The sequence below is a fragment of the Hyperolius riggenbachi genome, chromosome 12 (genome assembly GCF_040937935.1).
Source record: "Hyperolius riggenbachi isolate aHypRig1 chromosome 12, aHypRig1.pri, whole genome shotgun sequence".
In the NCBI taxonomy this organism is placed as follows: domain Eukaryota; kingdom Metazoa; phylum Chordata; class Amphibia; order Anura; family Hyperoliidae; genus Hyperolius; species Hyperolius riggenbachi.
In genome coordinates this window covers 220,127,472-220,140,429 of record NC_090657.1, presented here as the reverse complement: position 1 = coordinate 220,140,429, position 12,958 = coordinate 220,127,472, and the positions used below count along the sequence as shown (strand labels likewise).

General features: G+C 47.3%; 1 protein-coding gene across 3 annotated transcripts in view; it reads right to left on the bottom strand.

The window, feature by feature from the left end:
* Nucleotides 1-861: 861 nt before the first annotated feature.
* MCRIP1 (MAPK regulated corepressor interacting protein 1) overlaps nucleotides 862-12,958 on the bottom strand; it is a 35,887-nt gene continuing 23,790 nt past the window's right edge. For 2 of the 3 annotated variants that reach the window (XM_068263216.1, XM_068263217.1), the window contains exons 3-5: nucleotides 11,141-11,259; nucleotides 6,614-6,715; nucleotides 862-1,402 (exon numbers count right to left, since the gene is read on the bottom strand). In XM_068263216.1, the coding sequence (XP_068119317.1) occupies nucleotides 1,338-1,402; nucleotides 6,614-6,715; nucleotides 11,141-11,259 (286 nt within the window). In that variant the 3' untranslated portion in view covers nucleotides 862-1,337. The remainder of the gene's footprint in view (nucleotides 1,403-6,613; nucleotides 6,716-11,140; nucleotides 11,260-12,958) is intronic. The other variant, XM_068263218.1, reaches the window with a different exon arrangement.

Here is a 12,958-nt window from a genome sequence, read left to right as displayed (position 1 = left end):
CGCAGCTCTAGGGCCAACCCCCCGATCCACGCTACAGGCGTCCTCTGTGCCTTTAAATATGCTGCAGGTATATAACTTTTTTTTATTTGGCCTCGGAAGTCCTTTAAAGAGACTCTAATGAAAAAAACCTCCCCTGGGGGGTACTCACCTCAGTAGGGGGAAGCCTCTGGATCCTATCGAGGCTTCCCCCGTCCTCCTGTGTCCCACGGCGGTCTCGCTGCAGCCCCCGGAACGCACAGACGACAATTTGTCAGGCTGTGCAATATTTACCCTCCCTGTTCCGGCGGGGGCGCTGTTGCAGCTCTCCGCTCGGAAATAGCCGATCTCTGTCGGGTCGACTCTACTACGCAGGTGCAGGAGACTTGTGTCTGTGCAGTAGAGTGGACCGGCAGCGATCAGCTATTTCCGCCTATCTCCGAGCGGAGAGCCGATACTGCGCCTGCGCTGGAGCCAGAAAAGGTAAATATTTACATCCCTGTAGTTCGGGGAGCTTTATCGCTGTCGCCGTGGGACACAGGAGGACGGGGGAAGCCTCGATAGGATCCGGAGGCTTCCCCCACCCGAGGTGAGTACCCCCCAGGGGAACTTTTTTTAGTTACAGATTTTCTTTAATATAGTTGTTATATTAGGACACGCATGTCCCACTACTTTGCCGCCATTTCCGAATACTAAGGGTATCAAAGTTATTCATTATTTAACTTTGATACCCTTTTAATCAGGACTTTCTTCTAATATGGCTGTACCTTCATTTATCATTTCAGTTTAGGATCCCTATAACCCAGCGGGACGGTCTTCCCTATAGCGTCTGTACACTTGCACCCCGCGACTGCCCCCTGTGCCATACACACAGCCAGATCGGAGTGAGCTAGAAAGCCATTTTTTTATTTTTAATAGAGGGATTGGTTGGGATGGCATTGCGGGACAACAGCTGAACATGGTGCGATGAGCCAGTTAATAGCCGGTTGACCTCTGGAGCTTTGATGCCGGGATTGTTGGTGACCCCAGCAGCCGCTGCATACACATACCACCCGCAAAGTCAGCTTCTCACTCGGGTAAGTGGGGGAGGGGTTACAAAGGGGGGGCTCCGATCCACCAGTTCTCGGGAAAGGAGCGAAGGGGGGAGGTATTGGTTTCTTTTTAGGGAAGGAGGGGGGGGGGAGGGTAAGGGGGAGGGGGGGACGCAGAATAACTCTGCCTAGTCCACACAGTACAGTCTCAGAGAGGCCTCTTTATGTCAGTTAATGGACAACCAAATGGAGAAGAATGATGGTGAGTCCAAATTGTGCCAGTTGGAAATAAAAAACAAAAACGAAAAACAAAAAGTAGCCGCAAGAAAATTAAGACTTCTTGGGGTCCTGTGTGCTTTTCCTCTTCCAATCATTGAGATCAATTGGTTTAAAAGCTAAAAAGGAAGAGAAAAAAACATCATATACGAAAGAAGCACGAAAAACAAGACTAAGCAGTAATAATGTGCAAATCTGCAACTATGCTGGCTCAGTGACAGCCGGTTCCAGATGTAGTATACATTGTATATGTATTAATTGACTGTAACTCTGCTTAAAGGACACCCGAGGTAAAAATAAACGAATGAAATAGACAATTGTATCTATCCTCCTTCTCCTAAAAATGACTTTTTATATTCCACTGTTTTATTTTATATTCAAATCTACTTTTTAAGTTTTTACTGTTTGATTGTTTTTGCTCAATGACACATTCATTGAAGTATGCCAGAGCTAAAATTTATGAACAATTGACCCTTTTAATCTATTTCCTGCTCTCAGAAGCCATTATCTGCTAGGAAAGTGCTTTATAGTTGGAATTTCTTATCAGTGAGGGTCACACTGTAGTCTGACTCAGTCCTCACTCAGACAGGAACTGCCACTTACATACCTGATGTTTAACCACTTCATCCACAGGTCAGTAGATATACGTCCTCTGGGACTTCATCTAAGCCACAGGTCAGTAGATATACGTCTTGTAGCAGAAGCAGTGCTGTGCAGGATTGGGCTTGCTCCTGTGCACATTTCTGGCACTATCTGATACAGCACTAATTGGTGAATGGGAATATAAGTTTCCTGAGCTAATGAGATTGATTTATACTATGAAAAATACTTGTATTTTCTCATTTCATAGTGAAAAACACACTCTGTAGCATTATTTCAGAATGAAATATCTTCACCATAAATTGTGACAGGAACATAATCTAAGTTTTGTGATAAGCAGTAAGAATTGCCAAACAAAATGTGTGTTTTTAATCTACAGTAGCACTTTTTATTTTTAAACTGGAATTGGTAAAACTGAAAAATACATGTTTTTTTCTATTTTTTTCTTTGTTTTCCCATTAAAATTCATAGAAAACAAAATAGTTTGAGGGAAAAATGGCATACAATGAAAGCCTAGTTTGTCTTGAAAAAAACAATATATATTTCATTTCTGTGTCATAAGTAGGGATAAAGTTATTTCTGATTAAATAGGGACATAGCTAAACTGTCAAAACTGCTCTGGTCAATAAGTACAAAACAAGGTCTGGATGCGAAGTAGTTAACTCTTTCAGGCAGAGAAAGAAAAAAAGGAACACAGCATAGTTATTTGTGTGCTAGGCACTGTACATACCCATGTCTATCTCATCATGTCACATGTCACCTCAGGTATCCTTTAACCACTTCACCCCAAAGCGGCTTTTACCCTAACGGACAAGAGCGATTTTCACATTTCAGTGCTCATCCCTTTCATTTGCCAATAGCTTAATCACCACTAATCACAATGAAATCTTGTTTTTTTCACCACCAATTGGGCTTTTTGGGTAATTACTTTATTTTCTATGCATTTTAAAGGGAAAAACAAGGAAAAAATGAAAAAAATACACTATTTCTCCAATTTCATTCCCTATAGTTTTAATATAAACACTGCTACTGTTCATAAAACCCACACATTTTATCTGCCTATTTGTCCTGGTTATCACAAGAATTTAATTATGTCCCGAGTACAAAGTATGGTGACAATATAGTACTTGGAAACAAAGGTGTATTTTTTCTTTGGTGGTTTTTTTCCCCACTATTTTCACGTGCACAAGTATGGGAATGCACATGCATGAGCACAGCAGCAGCAGCACTGTCTGACTTATAAAAACGTCCTGGAGCCGTTAAAAAGGCCCTCGCAGGACGTTTTTATAAGTCCGCTTGTCATTAAGTGGTTAAAGGATACCCGAACTGACATGTGACATGATGAGATAGACATGTGTATGTACAGTGCCTAGCACACAAATAACTATGCCGTGTTCCTTTTTTTCTTTCTCTACCTGAAAGAGTTAAATATCAGGTATGTAAGTGGCTGACTCAGTCCTGACTTAGACAGGAAGTGACTACAGTGTGACCCTCACTGATAAGAAATTCCAAGTATAAAACACTTTCCTAGCAGAAAATGGCTCTTTAGAGCAGGATAGAGATAAAAAGGGGAATTTCTTATCAGTGAGGGTCACACTGTAGTCACTTCTTGCCTGAGTCAGGACTGAGTCAGCCACTTACATACCTGATATTTAACACTTTCAGGCAGAGAAAGAAAAAAAAAGGAACACAGCATAGTTATTTGTGTGCTAGGCACTTTACATATGCATGTCTATCTCATCATGTCACATGTCACCTCGGGTATCCTTTAAAGAGGACCTGGACTGAAAACAACATAATTAATAAAATTGCTCTTTTTTTTTTTTTTTTTTTTAATACAATATTAATTTAGGCCAGAAACCCACTAGGAGCGCTTTCTAAGCGCTAGTGATTTGAAAAAGCTCTTACTTATGCAATGCTATGGGGGATTTTTATAAAATCACATCGCTCAAGTGGGATCACACCCCCTAGCATTGCATTAGCAAGAGCTTTTCAAACCACAAAGCGCTCAGAAAAGCGCTGCTAGTGGGTTTCTGGCCTTATAGATTATTTCGTCAGTGTTTGCCCATTGTAAAATCTCTCCTCTCTCCAATCTACATTCTGAAATGTATCACTGGTGGTGACATCTTTAGTTCTTGCAGGTGATCAGTGGCAGTGAGGACACGGCAACACAGGCGCAGTGGTTTTCTGACTTTAAAGAGAACCAGAGGTGGGATTTAATTATGTTACTGGAGCACAGAGGCTGGTTGTGCACACTAAGACCAGCCTCCATTGCCCCATGGTGTGCCTCCATGTCCCCCCTGCGCACCGCTACACCCCCGCAGTGCTGGCGACACGCAGCGCGTCGCCAGCACAATGTTTACCTATGCCTGTCTGTTAGCGCCGCTCCCCCTCCTCCTCTGTATCGGCGCTACCCGCCCGCGACACTTCCCTCCTATCAGCGTGAGGGAAGTGACGCGGGCGGGTAGCGCCGATGCGGAGGAGGCGGGGGAGCGGCGCTGACTGACAGCGCATAGGTAAACATTGTGCTGGCGACACGCTGCGTGTCGCCAGCACTGCGGGGGTATAGCGGTGCGCAGGGGGGACATGGAGGCACACCATGGGGCAATGGAGGCTGGTCTTAGTGTGCACAACCAGCCTCTGTGCCCCAGTGACATAATTAAATCCCACCTCTGGTTCTCTTTAAAGTCAGAAATTCCAGAAGTGAACCGGAGGCGGGGCCGGAGCATTGGGGAGTGGCTGCGCAGGCACAGGATGTCTGCGGGGGACCATTAAAAGTCCTGGGTAAGTTCAACTCATTTTCCCCCGACCCCGTACAGTATTCCTTTAAAATCGCGTTAAAAATCGTGCCAATTGCGCAATCGCATTATGCGAAAAACCAATGTTAGTTACCTGGTAACATCCTTTTTAGTAACCTCCAGGACAGGTCCACCACGAGAACGACAGGCTCCTCCCAGGAACAGGAAACGTCCAGATAGAGTACTCTATAAATCTTTGTCCAACCCCTCGATCACCAGTTGACGTTTCCTGTTCCAGGGAACAAGGAGTGTTCTTGTCGCTCGCCGGTCCGTCAGACCAGGTGTGTTTGGGACCCGGTTGGCGGCGAATGGTGGACCTGCCTGGAGAGGTGTGGTGGTCCGGAGGGGAGAAAAAGGAAGACTACCTTCTCCCATGGATGTCCTGGCTGCCCGAGTTGCGGCGGATCCGGAGGACACGCGCGGCGTCCATGATTCCCCTGGAGCGGAGGCTAATGGCGCGCCGGAAGTGACGCGGGAAGTCATGCGGGCCTCCAGAGGGTAGGCAGCTGATTGCCCTCAGTAGCGGCGTACGTGTGACGTACTTCCGCCCTTACGTGGCGTCACTTCCGGTTGCGTGGGTGAAGAGACGCCGGAAGCCCGCATGGTTTGCCAGTTCGTGTGCTGAACGGAGCGGGATGGACGCTAAGCAGGAACCAGGAAAGGTAAGCGTGGCGGAGGCTTGGTGACCTATATGGTATCAGCTGTACGCCTAGGCCGTGTCTGTACTGAGGTCTGTTGTATAACTATGAGACTATACAGTATAACGTTAAACAGCCTGCTTAGTGTCTCGCGTTAAAAATCGTGCCAATTGCGCAATCGCATTATGCGAAAAATAGCTGCGAATTTTAATGAAAGTGAATGGGAGCGTTTTAAAAAACGCTGATTACAAGCGCTCAGAAAAGCGCTTATAGTGTGGCTGAGCCCTAAAGGTGACTATACACTTCTCGACTTGGCGGCTGTTCGACCATCTGTTTCAATAATTATCAAATCGGGAAAAAAAATCAGTGCCGCCAAGAGTATTTCTGATAGACGATGCGACCAATTTCAGTCAGAAATCTGTCTCATGTATCGATTGGACATGCTGCGAGATGTCGGGCCGTTGTGGTCGTTCAGGTGTGCAGGGGTAACAGCGAGCGATATCGGGACGATCAACAAACACCTCGAAACCCCCGGTGCTGCCACCTAGTGTATAAATGTACCCCCAGCATGTGCATTTATACATTACCTGCCCTGTGACGCCCACCTCGCGGTGCTCATCCATCTTCGGAATCTCCTGCCCTGCTGTTCCGTTAGCGGTATACACACTGGGGTGGCTCAGATTTGATCAGAGAGAGATTTGCCTCTTGGTCCAATCTGCCCCCGTTGGGGGGGGGGGGGGGGGCAGCCGGATCCCCAGTCTAGCTAGCTAGGCATGGTGTCCCCAGTGTAGCCAGGTGTCCCCTGTATTGCCAGCGGCCTTTACTCACTTCCCAGCAATGAGCTGGCCGGCACCCTTGCTCTGGCCGGCACCCTTGTTCGCACAGCCGTTAAGTTCCGGGTCGCTGCTTGATGACGTCATCAAGCCGGTACCCAACACTTAAAGCAGAGTGAGCAGAGATCCCGGCCAGAGCGGAGGGGAGCGACGATCGCCGGGAGAATGTCAGGAAGGTGAGTGGATCCTCTTCTCTCTCCCCCCCACCTCTAATAGTGATCACTACGATCGGCCGGCATGTGGTCATTACAGACGACTTTTCCACATCGGTGCACATTTTCTAGCAATTTTTATGCAGCTTGACACTGGACTAATCAAATTTAGTTTCTGCTCTTTCGGATTGGTCCATTGTCAATATGCATTCAAACGGCCACACGATTTGCAGAGTCGGAAAAACTCAGCGTCTCAGCGATTATCTCTGGTGGTAACGGCCGGAAGCATTCCAAGATGGCAGAACTCACATTTCAGGTTATTGCTTGGCTGCTTCTCCACGTATTCCTCCACAAGTCCACGGTCCACGCCAGACACTTGGTTCCTCAGGTCCCGCTCCACGCTCTGCCATGCTGACATGCAACAACACAAACCGACACATCAGCCTCATACACACAGGCACTGACAGGGGGCGCTGCTCAGCACTGGGACTGAATTATAGGGTTATTATACTAACAGGGGGTCTGACAAAAGAAGAAAAATGTGGTAATCTTAAAAAATGGTGGTGGAGGTGCAGGGCATTCCTGTGGGTGCATGGCCTGACGACTGTTTCGCAAAACGTGCACATGAGAGCCTCAGGGAAGCTAAATTTTAGCAAAACTGTTTTCAGGCTGTGCACCACGAGGCACTCATTGGAATGCCCTGCACCCCACCGCCATAAGTATAGCAACTAATATGCTTTTATGCCGATCTGTATTGCATACACTGACACTAGGCTAATAAATGCTTCAATAGTGCCAAGCTGTACCATGTCACTTCTGTTTACTGTGTACAGGTGTACCCTAATGACTGCTCATTAGCAATATTATACGCTGGAAAACCATATCCTGTCGCTATTGTTATATACAGCAGCAGGGGCCAGCAGCTTATTGTTGCTCATACCCCCCTCCCCATAGACAAGAACCCCCTGCTGGGCAAATAGCTGAGCAGTGTGTTTGTACGGGAAAAAAAAGCTGCCCGAAATACGATCACAAGCGAGCATTTTGTGTGACCTTGGTTGCAAGTGTGTATGGGGCTTCAAACTGCAGGGGGTGGGGCGAAGACAAAGCTCTCTGGGAAACCTGCAGCATGCAGCCCTTCAGTCAGCAGCAGGAAGTGGCCTAGAAGGGTTTCCTGGTCAGGTGGTTTGAAAGGTGACTTATATAGCATCAGCTAATCAATCAGTTTCTACACTGATAAAACAAGTTCTGCTACTAGGGATGAGTGAGAATACGTACAGTATATACTCGAGTATAAGCCCAGAAATTTAGGTCTGACTTGACTTACGAAAATAAAAGTATAGGGGTCGACTTATTCACGAGTCACAGGCAACACTGAGTAATGTGTGTACAATCAGTGACATTCCCATTTGCAGCAATGTACCCAGTGGTAAGTGACACTTTCTTGATAAAGGAAACGCCAAGAATGCACAGGTCTGAAAGTCCTGGTCACAACAATTAACCAGTTCACCCCCAAGGGTTTTTACCCTAATGGACCAGAGTCATTTTCACCTGTCAGTTCTCCTCCCTTTTATTCCCTAATAACTTTATTACTACTTATCACAAGAAAATGATTTATACCTCGTTTTTTTCGCCACCAATTAGGCTTTCTGTGGATAATACATTTTGCTAAGAATTATTTTATTCTAAATGCGTTTTAATGGGAAAAATAAGAAAATAATGGAAAAAAATTATTATTTCTCAGTTTTCGGCCATTATAGTTTTAAAATTAAACGTTCTACTGTGGATAAAACCCGACACATTTTATTTGCCCAGTTGTCCCAATTATTAAACAGTTTAAATTATGTCCCTATCACAATGTATGGCGACAATATATTATTTTGAAATATAGGTGTTGTTTTTCTGTTTTGTTGATTTTTTTTGTCCGGTCCATAATTACAAGCCCCTATGTAGTAAACTAAAAGTAATTTTCCCTCATAAAATATAGATTAAAAAAGCTAAGTCCCTAAGGCAACTATTTATGTCTTTTTTTTAAACTGATTTTTTTTTTTTTGGGGGGGGGGGGGGGGGGGGGGGGGGGGACTTTGGTAATGTAAGTTATTAATTTTATTAGTATTGTGTAAGTATGTATGTGCCTGTATGTGTAATTTAACTTTTTGGCCACAAGATGGCACTAGTAAACACTTTCTGTTATAGGAAATGTTCACTTTTTTTTTCTATTCTTAAAGGGAAGGTTCAGGGAGGGGATTAAAAAAATAAAAATAAATTTCCACTTACCTGGGGCTTCCTCCAGCCCGTGGCAGGCAGGAGGTGCCCTCGCCGCCGCTCCGCAGGCTCCCGGTGGTCTCCGGTGCCCCACCCGACCTGGCCAGGCCGGCTGCCAGGTTGGGCTCTTCTGCGCTCCATTTCCTGGCACTTCTGCGTCCCACGCCAGCGCGCTGACGTCATCGGATGTCCGCCGGGCTGTACTGCGCAGGCGCAGTAGCTCTGCGCCTGCGCAGTACAGCCCGGCGGACGTCCGATGACGTCAGCGCGCCGGCGTGGGACGCAGAAGTGCCAGGAAATGGAGCGCAGAAGAGCCCGACCTGGCAGCCGGCCTGGCCAGGTCGGGCACCGGAGACCACCGGGAGCCTGCGGAGCGGCGGCGAGGGCACCTCCTGCCTGTCACGGGCTGGAGGAAGCCCCAGGTAAGTGGAAATGTATTTTTATTTTTTTAATCCCCTCCCTGAACCTTCCCTTTAACTACACTGTTACTGTTTCCTGTTTTATTAATGGATGTGGCCACTGATCGCGGTCATGTCCATTCATTGCAGACATTGCGATTGGGTAGAGGACCGCTCAGTCCTCTTCCCCAATCGCTGAACATGGAAACGGCGTCGGGAACGCGCAACGTATTAAAACGTCATGTTGCTTAAGAGGGTCGAATATTGGAGTCGACTTATACACGAGGTCGACTTGTATTCGCGTATATACGGGTAATTTGAAAAATGAGAAATCGCCTTGTGGGGCCCGGGGGTAGTGGGCTGTGTATGTAAGGGTTAACTCACCCAAGCTGCAGCCTCCCTTCCGATGCATTCCATGCCACGTTTTGACACCTTCTAAACCGGAACTCCTGCTCTGAAGGCAGAAGTGTAAGAAAATGGAACACAGCTTGGAGTGCATCAGAAGGGAGGTGGCGGCTTAGGTGAGTTAACACGTGAGTACACAGCTGCACCCCCTGCACACTGCAGGACGATTTCACATTCCGCTAAATCATTCACGCTCATCCGCATCTGCTATTGAATATCGCACAAAGATTAGGAAAACTGTTTAGCAGGAAATAGGGCTGAATGGGCTCAGTATCTACATGTGGGGTATACACTCCAATGTTTCATACAGGAGCAAAACTACGAATCATGGGTCTCCAAGAAAAACCTTGATGCACTGCCCAAAATGTTCTCAACCCTTTTCCTCACCTCCTAACAGTGACCCCTATAGGCTGGAGGCCCATCTTGCAGGGGTTATAAAACAAGTGTGGTCATCATGACTTCCCAAGCCATATCCTGAAAGGACACCCGAGATGAAAATACAGTTTTATACTTAAATCCACTTTTTATGTTTTTACTGTTTTATTGTTTTTGCTCAATGACACATTTATTGAAGTATGCCAGAGCTAAAATGTCACATTGTAGTCACTTCCTGTCTGAATCATGACTGACAGCCACTTACTGTACATACCTGATATTTAACTCTTTCAGACAGAGGAAGAAAAAAAGGAACACAGCATAGTTATTTGTGTGCTAGGCACTGTACATACACAATGTCTATCTCATCATGTCACATGTCACCTCGGGTATCCTTAAAGGATGGACCCCTGTGTCGCAGAGGAGGGTAATGCTTGGTTCACACATAAAAAGGTGTCCAGTCCTGTCAGTTTTTGACAGTTAGCATCAGTTTTGTATGTGTTTGTATGGCTGTGTTCACACACAAAAGGTGTACAATTCCAATCCAGTCAGGTAAAACTGATACAAAACTCATGCAAAATTGACAGGACAGGACTGGATGTGTACAGAGGCCTGGTTCACACTGGCAATTAAAAAACCGGTCCAGTCACGGGTCGTAATGGAAAGGATTGTACCGGATGCGAATGGATCCAGGGTTAAACCAATAGATCCGTTCACATTGGTGCGTTTGAACGGATCCGTTCTGTACGCTCCGCTGAACAGACCACAAGTTTGGCGCTGCAGTGATTTTTCCAGACAGCGGGAGCCCAGCGGAAACGGCTGATGAAGCACTACACGGGAGACAATGAGAAATGGATCCTGTGGTACACACAGAGGCGTATCTTGGGAAAAAAGCGCCTATGGCTAAAACGGAAATCTGCCCCTCGGAAGGGGGCAAGCGGCTGATTGGTTTTGTGCACATTGAAGTGAAGCAGGGTCAGCCTGTACATATCCCCCTAACAATTAGAGAGCTTGCCCCCCCCCCCCCCCCCCCCCCCCCCCCCCCAAAGTAAGCAGGCAGCAGAATGTCACCCAGATAAAAACTAAAATCTATATGGAGAACTCCGGAGCAGTGGTGTTCCCATGGCACATGCCATACCTGCACCCCTGTAGATACGCCTCTGGGTACACACTGGCTAAAAAATTGGACTATTCTAGCCAGCAAAATTTACTTTGGTGATGGGGGCCGGGGGGATCCGTTTACCAGATAAGTGCCAGTGTGAACCAGCCCTGTGTGAACTAAGCTTAGGTAGTTGGTGCAGCCTACAGCTCAGGCCCTCCCAGCAGTTGAATAGACCACACCACTATGGACACACCCACAATCACAGTACGCTTTATTAAGACATCCATTTCTCACCTTCGTAAATGAATCGCACATTTTCCTCATGAGCTGGCGTGAATATCTCGCTGCTGCTTGGAGAGCGGGTGCTGCTTGTGGGTCGCTTACCGTTATACACTACGCGGGAGACAGGAGAGCTTCAAACGAGAGGAAACACAGGCAATGGCAGGATGCTGGTTAGCATTGTGTGAGGGAACTATCAGACACATCAGAAGATTCTGCTACAGGATGCCACGCCCACAGCTCACCACACTGACAGCTTACACCATACATGTCAAACTCTGGCCCGTGAGCCAAATCTCACCCTCAGAGCCATTAAATCTGGCCCTCAAGGGGTTTCCCCACTTTGCATTATGTTTGGCCCATTCTAGACCACCAGGGAAGCTATATTGGAGCTGAGGTTCTAGAATACCAGGGAAGCCATATGGGGGAGGTAGCGGTAAAGAAGTAAACACTACAGAACTGTATAGGAGAGATTGGGGGCCACTAGACACCAGGGAACTGTATAGGAGAGGGAGGGAGGACCACTAGACACCAGGGAACTGTACAGGGGAGGGAGGACCACTAGACACCAGGGAACTGTATGGGGCAGCTACTAGACACCAGGGAACTGTATAGGAGAGGCTGGGAGCCACTAGACACCAGGGAACTGTATGGGGGAGCTACTAGACACCAGGGAACTGTGTAGGAGTTGGAGGGGGGCAATTAGACACCAGAGAACTTTACAAGGTGGCAAGCAGACATTGAGTTTGGCCTGCGACTTGGTCCCATCTAATTTCGGCCCACTTTGTATTTGAGTTTGACACACCTGGCTTACACTGACATGCACCATGCAGATCTGAAATTACTGGGGTGGTTGGGGGGGGGGGGGGCGAGAGAGACAGAAAAAAGGCAAGCAAGTTAACCCTTTCCAATCCATTTTTCCTTTTCCAAACACCCTCCCCCAGAACATGGCAGTGGGTGATTTTGGGGAGCCAGTCGGGTCTCTGCCTACAGAGGAGGAGACTCGACATGCTCCACTGCACATGTGCCAGCCTAATAATGACTGTGCAGCATGGTACTGGAGGGGATCAAATGCCGGACTTAAATCCGCATAGCCTGGCCTGATGCTGTGCCGGGCTAGATTCAGCAATGGCGCCCCTAGAGGCAAGTCAAAAACAATATATTAAAGCAAACTAAGTATAAAGGGGAAAAAAAATCAGATATTTACTTCGATATAGAAAAGCCTCTGAATCCCAACCACTACTGGATGCCGCGACCCCTGGAGGTCACGGACGAACTGCGCAGAAGCTAAGCGTTACTTGGCCTCAGACTCGTTCATGGACAGGAGCGCGGTCACTTCCACAAGGCTCCGGTCAAGAGATTCAGGGGGTCCCAGCACTGGATCAGTGCAAGCTAGGAGGACAGGGAAGCTTCTAGATCAGCGGTTCTCAAACTTTTCCAGGTCAAGGCACCCTTGATGACACTCGCCATTTATCCCTGTGTCCTCCTTTGTGTCCCAGTTTGTCACGTGTTCTCCTCTGTCCCCCTTTGCATCCCATGTCCTCCTTCATCTCCTTTGTGTCCCCATTTGTTTTCATTTGTCTCGAGTCTTTCTCCTTCTCCCTTTTTGTCCAGAGTCTTCCTTTTTCTCCTTTTTTGTCCTCATTTGTCCCGAGTCCTCCTCCTTCTCCCTTTCTGCCCTCATTTGTCCCGTGTCCTCCCCCCCCCCCCCCCCCCCTTTGTTTCCTCATTTGTTGCCTATGTCCTCCTTCGTGTCTCCTTGTGTCCTCTTCCGTTCCCTCCCCCCCCCCCCCCCCCAGAGTTAAATGCAGTGAAAGAATTTGTGTCTCACCT